Here is a 14,653-nt window from a genome sequence, read left to right as displayed (position 1 = left end):
AGTCGGACTTATGTCCAATAACTACCGTTTTGAAAGCTGCCATCCTTCTGGATAAAGTAATGTGCTCTCTCACATTTCCTGTGTCGTCTAAATGGGTTGTCGCGGTGAGTGAGGTTTCGGAGAAACAGGCGCGTTTGGACATTTGCATTTGTTGCGAGTTAGATTTGCATTGTTGGGAAACTGGAGAACTGCAGAATGGCTGTTTCTACAACGGTTTGTATCCAACGATTTTAAGGTTTATCATTAAAAACTTAAATGGGCGTTAATATGATCATGATTGATTATATTAATGCTAATACAAATACTTCTGCATAACTTTGAAATATTACTTAATCCTTCGGATGTACTTTTTAAAACATCACAGGAAGAATAAGATGAAGAATAAAGTAACTAAGTATATATGGTGCAATGAATGGTGGAAGGACGCCATGTAGAGCTGGTCTTAGCAGTTTGGCGCACTGACGCTAGAGGGCAGCATCTCATCGTGTTGGGGCGCCTGCGTGTTTATTCGCTGTAGTTAAGGAGATGAGCGAGCTTCATTATGCTTATGACCAACCTTTGGGTCACCAGAACGACCGCTGTCACACATTATAAGTGAAAAGTCTTACTTTGCATTCATTAATATGTAATTGAGTTAATCAAATATCTGATAAATAATTTACAAGTGAGGTAGTAGTTGTGCAAGAACCCCCCCCCCCCCCCCCCCCCTTTTTTTTGTAATAATAAAACAAGAGCTCTGTTAAGTCATCATAGCAAATGAGGGAACGTTGTTCTAGATTCAGGCTGATTTGGAAGACGTTTGCACTTCAGCGGTAGCAGTGACATATTTTCTATACAATAGTCATATCCACACTTCCTCAAACATTTAGAAATGATCGGCAACATAAAAAAAATAGAAAAAAAGGAAAACAAATAAATAAATAAATAAAATCCCGTCCTCTGCAGGGTGAGTGCAGGACCCTCCACACTGAAAGCCTGTGCGGGTAGTGGGGTGCTGACCATGGTGCTGATCTGGAAATGGCAGCTAGCGTGAATTTCTTGCGTGCGCCGTGGTGGGAGGGCGCGCTATACCCCACGCTTTAGCATGCGTGTCGGGAAAGAAATTAGCTTTAGACGGAAAGCGCGTGTCGATTTTTTGAATATTCCCGCTTGTGCTAATAAGGTCTGACGGTGACGTCGAAGACACATACCCCCCCTCTCCAGCATCTTTCGCTACAGGACTCGTCTTCTCCCCGTTTCCCCGCCACGCACCCGTCCCCAGTTGCTCCAGCCCTCCGATGCTGACACACACTCCTCCTCCGGGCGGCGAGCACAGGGGCGTGAGCGCAGGGGTTTTTGAGTGACACATGCTGCGGTAGTCTCCCGCTGTATGGCCGTGGATTAGCTATATGCTAATTTCGACAGGAGAAGGCAGCCAGCGGAGTCTGAACAGGCTCCTTTGCAGCCATGGCTGAAGGTGGAGAAGGAGAGGATGAGATCCAGTTCCTCAGAACTGTAAGTACATTACTTGTAAGCGCTGCTCTGATGGCTGTGGGAATATGTGTAGCTCTCTGTGTGAGTGTGTGAGAGATTATTCCTGTCGATTGGCTGCCACTTTGATTTACTGACAGATGTTATTCTGTCATGTAGCTTTCGATAACCCTCTCCCTTTGCACATCTCACAGGCGTTGACAGTGCCCTATTGTTTTGCGCATCGTTCACTGACAGCTATTGTGTTTCGTACGATCTCTGCCGCTAAGAAGTTCACAGCGGTATTTTCCCCCTCTTCTGCTGACAAACTTACCTGTTATCATTATGTGGTAACAGTTTGGCAGTTCGAGCTCTGCGATCCAACTTAAAATGGCTCACTGAATCAAGAGGCTTCATTGTTCTGTCAGCGTCAATTGACTTGTTTTTGAAGAGAAAAAAATGGACCTCTGAACCAGTGTGCTGTATAATGCACTAACGTGGTAGCCTGGCAGCCTACACTGCCTGTCCAGACAGTCGCCCCAGGGTTCCTGTGCAGCAGCAAAGGTCTATGCAAATGAACTAAGAAGGAGCATCTTTGCAATAATCACAGTCTCACTGCAGCCAGCCCAGATTACCAACGCTGTCTTACTCGTCAGAGACAAAGCTAACATAAACAGACAGTATTGTATGCTCATTAAATAGTGTATGATTAGGATTAAACGGGCTGAAGACTATTTTCTCTCTTGGCTCTAGCTCCGCACTACAGTGGAAATATTTGCCACTTAGTGGAAATGGATTTCTCTAGCTGAGGATGGGTGTTTAAGCTCGTAAATATCTAGCTGTGTTTGGACTGAGAGGAACGCTTTCTACTGCTGACAATGATAGATGTTGACACAACCCGCTCATCCACGAAAAAACGCACCGAGAGGCATATCATACCCGAAAAATTCCACGCTAGTCTCGGATAGATGAAGGAGCGCAGCACCTGGAGGTCTTCCAGATAGACCCAGAGACAGTAGGAGGTGTTCGGTTGCACACACCACTGGCGCTGCTGCTTGTGGTTTCCCTTTATTAAGCTGCTTACAGATGCACAACCTGCTGTACTTGGAGGCACACACAGTAGCGACGTTGTTGTTGTGTTATGCAGATTACAGCCTTTTTTAAAGACTTGAACAGAGGTGTTTTAAATGACATTTTAATTAGTGATTAGATATTTTACAGCAGCGTCGGATAATTAGAGACGTCCAGCTTTAAAATGTGACTTTAGAGGCATGAGCAAGACTGGAAACCACAATCCAAGACTGCCCCTTCCTTTTCACTCAGAAGTAAGCTTATACCCCCTGCTCATTTGCCCTGCAGCCCCCCAACCTTTTAGCCACAGCACATAGAGGTCACCACATCAGCATGTCTGCCACTTCAAAATAGAGCTGACATTTCAGCACCGTTTCTTCTCTTTTCCGGCCTTGAATTTAAATGCCACAAATTCAGAGTTAAGATTTTTAAAGTCAACCTCAGGTGAGAGTTTTGGAATTGGCGGATTTTTCCTTGCTTGGCTCTTTGTCCAGTTTGTTGGCGCGTCACTGAGCAATTTTCGTAAACTCTGGAAGCAGAAGCAAGATGACACTGAGTAATAGAAAACTGCTGTTGCTTTTTTTTTGTTTTTGTTTGTTTTTTTAGCGGCTTGTTGCATCCTCCACACAGGGAAGCGTCTGGCAGAATGGACGGTGTCGGGACGGCGGGCGCATGCTTGGTGCTCATCAGTGTAAAAGTGTGAGTGTGTGCGTTTTGAATGCAAATGCGGAGCTGTAGCTGTGTGGTGCAGTCAGGCTGCACCAGACGTGCCACAGCAGAGCACAGTGCAGAAATTATTCATCAGTCCAAGTAAGGCACAGCTGAACCGCTCGGCGTAGAGGAGCAGAACAGATATGTGTGCGAGGATGTACGGGCAATGAAAGCAGTCCTGCAGAAACAAATGCACAGTTGGATGCACATATGCCTATCCAAAACATCACACACACACCCACGGTGACTATTCTTGCCTTTGCACTGATGCCACTTAGCGCACTTATAAGCACAGATATGCTGAGGCTGTATTTCTTCCTTGCGTTGAAATGTTGACTGTTACTTGAGACGGGGAGCTTGATAAAGCAGTTCGCAAACTGCCTTTTCTCTAACAACACAAAGTAATTTCCCTGGAGTGGTAGCAGAAATTACCCCTGCCGGACTGCTGCCTATAAACCCAACACAGTGGGAGGAAATAAAAGGAAGAGAGGGAAAGAGCAGGGATATCTCAGCCACGGGTAATTTGATGTTACAGGAAGAGGAACGGTGCTGATTGTGAGCCAGGAGACTCTGACAGAAGCTTCCCCCACAAACTGCTGTTTAATGTCCAAGGGTGCGAGGGGCTGTGCAGAGACTTTAATAAGTCTGCATATTCCACAGGCATTGTGTTCGCCCTGTTTGCAAATGTCCTCAAATGCACCGGCTCCATCAGCAGTGGCTCTGTAATAGGCCCTATAGTGAAAAAATATCAGCTTATGGTCACATTGCTCAGGCTGCTCATTATATAAGGGTAGTTTTTTTAATGAATTGCTTGCCTGCTTGTGTCATTAGTGCAGAAAGAAGAGGGGGAATAAAGCAGGGGGGGCCTTAAGAAACTTTCGGTCCTGATGCTCGCCGCTCTTCTCGCTTTAATTCTCAAAAACCACCCTGTTAGCCGCACATGAGGGCACTCGCACAGCTTCGCTGATGGATGTATCCCTGCTAGGCTAATATCAAATTCTGGGGCTCTATTAGCAGTTTGAGTAGGAGTAGCGACTTTGAAAAGGCCAGACCTGAGCTGTGACTAATGCGCTGTGGCAGCGCTCGGCTTGTTTATGTGAAGGCACTGGCCTCACTTTGCATCCAGGCGATGACTGCCAGCGCAGCAGCACAGAAGAAGCAAAGCAATGAGCCTAAACAAGCAGCACCAGAGAGAGAAAAAAGAAAGGAGTCTGTAATCTCAGTAAAACACTAATTTTGAGTGTGCCGCGCGCCGGCGGCCTCGGTGCCAGAGGTCGCTCGTCCTGTGCGTCTCCTTTCTGCTCCTTCGCTGCTGTTGCTCTTTTCTCCTCCATGTTTTTCTTCAGCTCCTTTCCCCGCAGATGAACTTTCATTTCCCTCTAATCGCATAGTTGTGAATAACTGCAGCTGTGCACGTTATTATCACGTGTCTTTCCTGGAGGATGTCATCTGCAATTTGAGATAGTAGCAAGAGTGCGAGGGTGAAGGAGCCTCACGCTGATCCAGAGGCAACCAAAGGTGCCCTTGTTCTGCAGTCAGAAACTTTCAGAGCTGAGAGTGGGTCCTTGCCAACCATTCATCATTCATATATCCATACTGGGGTACTTGTTTGTGCAGGGTTTGAGTGCCACAAGTATGGCAGGCTTGCACTGTCACTCACTTGGTCTTTGTATAATTATTAGAGATGACCATGAAATTATTCCACGGACGGGAAGTTCGGTTCAGCACATCACCGCGTTCTGTGTGACACCAAGGAGGCGAGCTTTAACGCTATTATGATGAGTGCTTCTGTCATTTCACGGTTGAATTAAAAAAGTAATAGCTCACTTTTGTTAGTGAGCGAAAGGCATTTCGAGTATAATGGTGCAGATTTTGAGCGCAGGGAAAAAGCTTTGTAAGGAAGCGATTTCGAAAAAATGTCTTTGTTTGTTGCTCCCCATCGTGTTGCCTTACCGGTGTTTGTGTTTTTGTGTGTTCGAAGCAGAGAACTGATGTTTTGTGTGAAAGCTTGCCTTTCCACGTTTGCATACTTAATTCTTATTTCTGGCCTGCTCGCTTGGCGCGCGTGAAATCAAAAGGATGTGATGCATTATATACATATCACTGCTCAAATACGCACACGATCATAAAGCCTCATCACACTCCATCTCATAAAAAACTCAACTTACAGAGCGATAAGTTGGTGTGAGGTTAAGAGTGTAATTGTTGTTCAGCAGGAGGCTGTTTCTCTGTGTTGCGTGATGAAGATGGACAGATCAGATAGGCCTGGAATGAAGCCAGAGGGCCTGCCCAGAGACAACACAGTGTAAAGCTGCAGTAATGAGCTATTGATTGTGCCACCAAATGAAGAAATTTCCTCAGCAATGTCAGTGGCGTGCGGTAAGCAGGCCTGATTGATCTGGCGTTTCGGATATTGAATATTTAATAAGGCAGTGTAGAATCTGTATTGTGACTGCTGGAAAACATCAGAGGGAAAAAGCATGAAATTCAATATGCTTGATGGTTTTTTTTTTAATTAAATTATGAAAGGATGTGAAAAGTGATCTGTTTTATCTCTCGATTTTCTTATTGGAACTAGCATACGTAATAAAATTCACTGCAGGGTTTTTATCACTTTCTTTTCACATGCTTGTTTAAGCCACATTTGTGTAAAACAAACAAATTTCCATTTAAATCCACACTAACGTACACTTTATTCCCCTGAACTGCGTTTTCCCGACACAGTTCACTTTATCCAGAAACAAAATGATTTTCTTTCTTATCTTTACAAGCAGCATAGATGTATTTGAGTCACGGCCCAACAATTGACTGGAGTTAAGCAGCAAAAGCCTTAAACACCATAAGTCAAAGGAAGCAGAAGCCTCATAGGTTCCACCTCCTCCAGCCACTGTTAGCCTGTTGGTTGCTGTTGCCTCCTCCATCATTACCAGGGCCGTCTCCCATCTCTCTCTGGGCTTCTCTTTGCTGCTGCTTCTTGGCAGTTAATGTTGGCTCGCACACTCGAGCATATTCTGTGTTGCGGGATATGCTTTACTCTAAAAAGCTGTAGCTATCTATTAGTCATTGATTGTAGAAAATCTGTGATACAGATTTCTGCTTGTGAGGCAGTTCTTGGCTTTTCCTCTTAAGTACTTTTTTCTGAACTGTTTTGTCTCAGAGCAGAATATAGAAGATTTCTCTTCAGGTTAGCATAAAAACTGAAATCTATAAAGCCCCACTGGTGACTTTGGAGGTCACAATTTTGTTAGTGTGTAGCAGAAACTGCAGTTCATTTAAGAGTTACCTGAGCCTTGCACCAAAAACAGGTCAATCTCCATAAGTAACGTGAAAATGCCCAAATTAGCAGCACAAATAGAGATATTTACACCCTAATATCAAAAATTTGTTTTGCTCTCTTACAGCTAATGTCATAAAAACTATCCAGTGGATGACTTTGTATATAGAGTCATGTGAAAAACTAAGTGCACCCTTTGATTCAGCAGTAACTTGAAATAATAATTTTCTGTTATAAGGACATTTTCAGTCTCTCATGTCACCGTGTTGGATTTGGCCCACTCACTGCAGTCACTCTGTTTGATTCAGATTTGCTGGTGTTCTTGGGATCATTGTCCACTTGCACAGCCCCTTTTGGGCCAAGCTTTAGCCCTCCATCACTGTGCTGATAGTTGATATGCTGTGTTTGGTTTTCATTAAATGTGGTGCTATGGCCAAACATCTCTATTTTGGTCTTGTCTGTCCAAAACATATTGTTCTGGAAGTCTTGTGATTTGTTCCGGTGCATTTTGGCAAACCTAGCCTGTGCTGTCATGTTCTTTTTAGAAAGAAGAGGCTTTCTTCTGGTAACACTTACAAACAAGCCATACATGTTCAGTCTTTTTCTACTTGTACAGTCAGGAACTTTAGCATTTAATATTCTGAGGCCTGTAAGAGCCTGAGATCTAGCAATTGGGCTGTTTTTACAAAAAAAGCTTTGCACGGTTTGACCTTGGGGTGAATTTACTAGGATGTCTACTCCTGGGAAAATAGTGGCATTCTGTTAACACACCTTTAATGCTCAAAACCAACAACCAACTCCAGAAACTGCTGAAACTTCTGCTTTTATAGAGGTGCTTACACTTGTTTATGATCAGTTAATTAAGGTCATTTGATTAGCAGCACCTGGCTGCTGCTTACTCTCCTTATTCTCATGGAAGCATCAACAGTGCACTTAGCTTTTCAGAGAACCCCGTGAAAGCTTTCTTTTTCACATGGCTGTAACTGTGTAAGTTGGCCACTTAAATTCGGTTAATACAGTCTGAGTTAAGACCAATGACTCTAAAAAACGTTGCACCCCACTTTAAAAGCATTATGGTAGTAATTAGAATCAAACTTATGAGAAAGAAGACCCCTTGAACATAAATCAGCGTAACTACTGATAATGAACGAAAGCATCTTTGGAAAAAAATTATCTGAGGAGAATTTTTAATTTTAATCTGACCCCAGTCCCATCCGCTAACATGCAGGAGGTGGGGTTTATGACCTATACTGCAGCCAGACACCAGGGGGCGATAGAGACGTTTTGGCTTCAGTTTTGGGAAGCTGTCGCGTCGTCCATGTTTTTTACAGTCATTAACTGTGTCCAGTTGGGACACAGCTAAGGTGGCAGTTCAGTTTTTGTGTGAGGTACATGCCGTTTTAAGCTAATCGCTCACTAGCCAAAGTAGCATCCCATGTGACATTTAATCTAGCATGAACCTTACTAGCCAAGTTAGGTAGCTAGCGCGATACCTTAGAGAAGTTTACTGTTTACTGCCTCATCCAAATATGGTCGTACCCAATTTCAAAAACACTACAGTGACTAAAATCCTGAACTCTAGGCTTCAGAACAGCAGTCTGAAAAACAGTGGTAATGACCATTTTTTATACACAATTATATAGAGTCATTCACATGCTTAAATTATAGCTAATTATAGCTATAGGTTAATCAAGGCTGTTTCCTTCTTCCTGTTAAGCTAAATCTAGTGTTTAGCTAAATATTTAAAAGGCATAATACCGGAAGCTACTTTCTCATTTAAATCTCGGCAAGAAAGGAAATACAAGTTTAAAAAGCACTGCTTGTAGTGGTCCTTTAGTTTCTCATTCACTTCATGATTTTAGTTGTTTTACAGTAACATGTGTGCTGTATGAGTTCTATCACTCTGCAAAGAGTTTGCTGCCTCAAAATGTATTGAAAAAATATCATCTTCCCATTTTTAATTACCTGCAGGAATAGCACCAAATCCACCCAGTGAGAAAACATTTGGCTCATTTAAAGTGTTTGCCAAACAAGACAGATGTTCGTCTGAATCTGTAGCCATGAACACAGTGCAGTATTCACTGAAGATTTATACATCAGGTGCATCAGATGGAAAAAAAATAAAATGAAAACAGATGTACTGATGGCCTTTACTGCTGTGTCTGTGAATTCAGTAAAAAAATGAAATGGTACATTTGTCAGGTGACACAGTCTGCTAAGATGTTTTTAAGATATTCCTACCTGTGCAGCTGATAGGCCTGTTACCACTGTTAGGCCTTTAATAAGCCATTTAGAAGAGTGTTTACTGCTGCAATCTGCTGCTGTTGAGGCTCACTTTGCAGAAGTTAAGATCCTTTTTCCAGATTTATTTTAAAGTGAACCTTGACGGTTATCTGAACTGTAACGCCAGGTCTTTATGCTTTTGGGTAATACACTTCCAGCCGTGTCACCTGAGCATGTCAGTGAAGAATCTTGATTGAGTCGACCGAGGGAGTGTAATTGGGTAATTTGCGGGATGGCATAGGTGCATCCAGGCGCAGCAACAATTGCTATGCTGAGAAAATCCCACCTCGAGGCGGGTGCCAAAGTCTCGGCCCTTTCAACTGATATTGACAGCGTTACTCATAAAAGATTCGTACCTCTTTAACAACCCCCGCGTCGCACCACGCCAACACAGACAAGGAGGCATCACTCTTTTTATTGGGTCTTTTTGCTGCAGAGTCAACAATGTGTGTTATAAAAACATAAAGTACTATTCTGCCCCGGCAGCAAGCGAGGCAGGAGATTCATGGGCTCCAGCAAAGACAATCACAGCAACACACATGCTTGCTGACACATATCCAACTTACCAGTGCTGTGTTATATTTTTAGTTTTCAAGTGCATTCTCTGCATTATACTGTAGCTTTTTTGTGTGCTCTACTTTCTGCTGGGACTCTGTAGTGCTTCAGTAAAGAGGCAACCTTTATAGCTAGGTCTGTGTCTAAGCCTGCAGGTGAGAAATGCTGGAGCTTTTGTATCCTTCTGCCCTGCTAAATATCTGCAGCATTGCTCAGCCCTCAGTAACACTCACTCCCAGCTCAAAGAAGCGTTACTGTGGCGGTATAACTGAGGAGCTGACACTACAACTTTCCCTTAATACGCTCTTAAGAAGCTCTTCCTTAAATGTATGACAAGTCAGAGTGCTATGGGCTGATTCTTTTTATGCAGTAAAAGTTACCCTACAAGAGGCTGCCACAGAACGTTGGAATTAGATGCTGTTTTCTGCACCAACACCTGCATTTTCAAGACATGCACTGAGGTGTCCTGACTCCACATTTGGTAACTGCTACTAATTCAAGTCTCTTTACCTCAGGATGCTTTTCTCTACTCTTGTACGCTCCTCTACTTTGAATCACAGCGGTGCTTTAGCTTTGACACCCAAACCCTTCACCTGGTCAGCATCACAAGTCCCTGAACAAATCGAGTTTGACACAGTGATGCCTCAGCTGTAGTTTAATCTTAACCCTCTCCTGTGCCAGGGGCACATTATGGCTATGCTCACATGCATGGAGATGAGCGCTCTGAAGAATTTTCATCAGGTCAGGCCTTAAAGGACAATGGATATTTTTATCCTGGAGAAGCTGACACTGTGACCACTGTTAGAGCATATACAGCGTAGGAGACAAGTGGAATACTGTCAGTCTCTCCAGGATTATGCAGAACAGGTCAGAAGTCTGTTTCTCAAAGTTTGAAATTTGACTGCATTTGTTTGAATTCATTAACAATATGAGAAATAGAAAATTTGCCTTGTTTAAATGTCAGGCACACAGTTGTCCTGCACATCTGAAGTAAAGAAATATACACGTCATATCTTATTTGTCTGATTATAGAAAAACTCAAACTATTTGTGAGGCAATGGTTGGCTTGCATAGGAAGCCAGTCATTGGAAGTAACCGCTACTGGCCTTGAAATAGCAACACAAGTAGAGGTTTCTTTGCACATAAAGCTGGACATAGTCACCATGACATCAGTGATTAGGAAATTCCCATTATGAAACCTTAAGTTGTATATTTTTCTCACTGCCACCTTGTTGTTTTGAAAATGTAAAGGGGTGGATCAGACTGTGAAGTAGTTTGACGCGGCATTCAGTTGATTGACAGTTTGTGATTGTCAACAAAGGTGTTAGCATATGAGAATACACCTGTTTATCCTCCTTTCTGACTAATTATGTGGTTTGAAGCTAGAACGCTACAAGCAGTGCTTTTCATTTGGGCCGATAAAGTCATCAGGAAAGTCTTTACTGAAGTCAGAGAGCAAGAGAGCTGAGGGACACTTACATAGACTTCTATATAACCGGAAGTGTTTTTGACTGTCTATTGTACGGTAAATAGTATATGGCTTTAGACTAGTTATGGCTAATCTCTTTTTCCAGTTTATGCTAAGCTAAACTAGCTAGCGGATGTTGTAGCACAATATTTACCATAGACATGACGCTTTTCTACTCTCCCAGAGTACTGAAAGCACCAGCACTTTCTTCTGTGATTTTAAGTGCTTTCTAACTAACATTCACACGCTATTGGATGCATAAGTGTGCAACTTTATGGGTTAATATCTTACCCAAGGTTATTTGGCATGTAGACTAGAGGGGGGCAAGGATCAAACCACCAACCTTCCAATCAGTAGATGAGCTGCTCTACCTCCTGAGCTACAGTCACCAGTATTTATTGTCATGTCTAAGTGACTGTATTTCTAAGGCGCAAATACAGACAAAATCCTGAGAGTTACAAACGCATTAATGCAGGCTAACATGTGTGTGTATATTGCTAACGCTAATTTCCAATGTAAGTCCAATGTGGACTTCAATAGGTCAGGAGTCATTAAGGACACCAACATGCTTGCAAACACTCACCGAGTGGTAGTTAAACCCTAAAAAGTACAACAACCTGAAACGGAGAGATTCACAGAGAAAAGGTGTGCGGTTTAAAATTTAATGGTTGCACAACTTTGACTTTGAAGGCCAACGTTGTCCTTTTGCATTTGTGTTGCATTTTTCAAGTTTCACTACAGCTTGGAGAGTGAGTGTTTGGAGACAAGTCATATAGGGCAACAGCCAGCAACCATTCAGCAACTGTTCTGAGAGTACACAAATGAAATCAAAGCAAATCACAAACACAGATTTTCAGCAGGACTTGATTGTTGGAGCAAAAATTTAAATTGAATTTTCTTAGAGGTCTCTTGATTAGCACTTACAGTTCAACTTTGCTTTTTATGTTTTTGTCCATTTGTGTCCACAACAACTCTGAGCTAGTCTGCTGCTGTCAGAATATTGGCAGGTCCTCAAATGTTGAATTATTTACCATACCATACCATACCACCTTTATTTATAAAGCACTTTAACATAAAACCAGAGTTCACAAAGTGCTGTACATGCTAATAGCATAAGTAAAGAAAATTAAAATGAGATAAGATAAAATAAATAACTAAAAAACTAAAATAAATTGAAACATGTTAAAACATAATTTGTGTTTATGTAGAGCTGAACCAGGTTATGAAATTGCAAAATTAACTGCAATCACTGCTCTCTTTTATATTGTAGGTCACATATCCAGCACCTCCCGTTCTTGACCTGAAAGCAAAGCATAATTTCCATCCATCCCACACCACTTGGGACTTTCTTTAGTGTCACAAGTTGAAAAAGTTAGTCAAAAATCATGCTTGACTTGCTGCACATAGAAAGGTTATAGATGCACCTGTTAGTGCTGCTCTCCCTTCGGACCTCCAAGAAGGTTCTTACCCTAAAAATAAAACACATTGCTTGTGGAAGGGTAGAAGCAGCCTATTTTCCTTTACCGAGTGCTCTGCCACAAAGAGTCTCAATCCCCTTGTTAAGTGACGCTGCTTTGCAGAGAGGAGTGGAAAAGAGTTTGTTCCTTTTGATTTCTGGTGCAAGCCCGAGCTACAGTGCTGTCACATCTTGCCCCCGAGGCTCCCCAGTGTCATCATGTAGCCAGGGGAAAAATGCAATAACACCCCAATCTTTTTCCGTAGTCACTGTAATGCTTCAATGCCAAGCATGTAGAAACATCGCAAGGTATTTTTTTCATAAAATAGCCTGCATAGACCTAAAGGAAGGCAAGAAAGGAAGGAGCGAAAGTGCTTGCTTAGCTTTTCAGATTAAGCCACCGCCAGAGAGGCAAAGTAGTGCTGCAAGGTGCAGTCAAACATTTTATAGCCTCCCTGCTTCACTCCTTTGCTACAGAGGCATGTAGACAGTCTTAATATCTCCAGACCTGAGTAAGGTTGGTTCTGCCTACAGGGCTTATCTCTTATATAAACTTTATCCTCAGGTGAACTGTAGCGTTCTGCATTTTCAACTGAGTTTTCTACACAGTACCTATACCATGATATACACACTTGCATAGAGCTAACACTGTGCTACAAGCAGGAGATGCCATTTTTTACCTCGTGCTGTTTGCTTCACAGTGATAGCCACACCTGTCTAATCTTCAAGATGAATTGCCTTGGTCCATATGGTGGCTACTGTTCACAGCTGTATAGTGCGAGTGTATGTTGATTGGGTAATTAGAGAGTCCAAGACTGAATCCGAGGTGGCCATATGTGGCAGATGACACATGAAAATCGATGGGCCCATTGAACCACCGGATATTAGATTATCTTCCCTTTGATGGTATTTTCTCAACTTTTTACTCTTGGAATGTCAGATGAACTTGTTGGATTCACTGATGTGAGGCTCTATCACTTAATGAGAGGCTATGTATACAAATGGCTTGACTCTGAGACTTGTCGGGGACTATCTGGCAACAACCAGTCACACTGGAAAAATGTGCGCTCCCTGGCTGGTTGCAAGGGGTTGCTGTAGGTTGTTGGTAGTCAATATGAAATCGATTGCCAAAGCCCCATTCATGGAGGCTTAGAGACTGGCGGGTGCCCACCTGGTATCCAACAGTTGGTAGGGAAAAATATTTATTTTGCATCTGGTTGGCGAGTTGTTGCTGGAGGCTGCTGGCAGTCACTAATGTGAAACTGGTCACCCAAATATGCTGGTTGCAGTGGTAAGGCACAAATTTCACATTGAGAGTGAATTTTCTCTATTTCTGAATTGATTTCTGGGTTAACTGCAGCTCAGAAAGCTAATGGCAGTTGTCTTCAGACAAGTCTGAGTTCATGTAAATTAAGGGCAATCACGTCAATCTGCTACTAAACAACGCAGTCACAAGGAGGTTCTTTGCAACTGATTTCACTCAGGCTAGCAACCACTCACCAGCCAGTTGTGAAAATATACATTTTCCTTAGTAACTGAAGGTTGCCAGTGGGTCGCTGACTGGTGTCTAGGCCTGTGTCACTGAGAGCTTAACTGATCTCATGTTGCAGAATGAGTCCAGGATGCAGCTGCACACCGATTGTTCCAGGATCTGGTCAGTGACACAGTTCAAGAACATGCTGTAAGGCTTTTATCCTCAGCACAGCCTTAAAAGGAGGCTAAAATTTTAACGGATGTCAAGATTAATTTATGGCGTCACCCTGATTTCTGGGATTTTAATGATGTGTGGACGAGAGGACTTGATACTCTCTGTAGCTCTGTTTGCCTTCTGTCTATCTCTCACTCTCTCATTCGGTCTGTGCACTCGGGGCAGCATGTTCAGCAGTTTGCTTCAAGATGAGCATTAACACTCCCATTTACAGAGTAACACTGAGTCATGAGAACAAAGCTTCACTCCTCTTGTCCAAAGTGTTTCTCTCTTTCGCTTTCCATTTCGACTGGTGTCACACCACAGTGCGAGAGCACTAAGCTGCAAGTCTGTGAATCACCCCGACAGCAGAGAGCTTTAATCTCCACCAGACTGTTCTGGAACAAACATTTTTGGCCCACAGTGCTTCCTCTGATACTGGGGGTCCATTACAGGAAAGGATTTTACAAGTCTTGCAGTTATAGTCAGGCAGATACGCTCAGTGCGTTCGCATTGTATTATTGTAAGCTGTAGCATAACTACAGTTATTTTATTTTTTTGTGATGCATATATATCCAATTTATAATAATGTGTGTAAGAACTACATGTTTGGATTCTGATTGGATGCAGCTGCTCATGTAGATAGTTCAGATATGATTATTGATGATGAGTTTTACATAAATGACACAATCAGTACCA

The 14,653-nt window shown here is 42.7% G+C and overlaps 1 protein-coding gene across 6 annotated transcripts in view; it reads left to right on the top strand.

Annotated features, from left to right (window-relative positions):
- Positions 1–1,161: 1,161 nt before the first annotated feature.
- The window catches only part of LOC101476662 (ryanodine receptor 3), a 109,432-nt gene continuing 95,940 nt past the window's right edge, over positions 1,162–14,653 (top strand). For all 6 annotated transcript variants that reach the window (XM_076877887.1, XM_024806245.2, XM_076877886.1 and 3 more), the window contains exon 1: positions 1,162–1,494. In XM_076877887.1, coding sequence (XP_076734002.1) covers positions 1,447–1,494 — 48 coding nt within the window. In that variant the 5' untranslated portion in view covers positions 1,162–1,446. The remainder of the gene's footprint in view (positions 1,495–14,653) is intronic.

Source organism: Maylandia zebra, linkage group LG19, assembly GCF_041146795.1.
Source record: "Maylandia zebra isolate NMK-2024a linkage group LG19, Mzebra_GT3a, whole genome shotgun sequence".
Lineage (NCBI taxonomy): Eukaryota > Metazoa > Chordata > Actinopteri > Cichliformes > Cichlidae > Maylandia > Maylandia zebra.
This window is presented reverse-complemented; position numbering and strand designations above follow the sequence as displayed.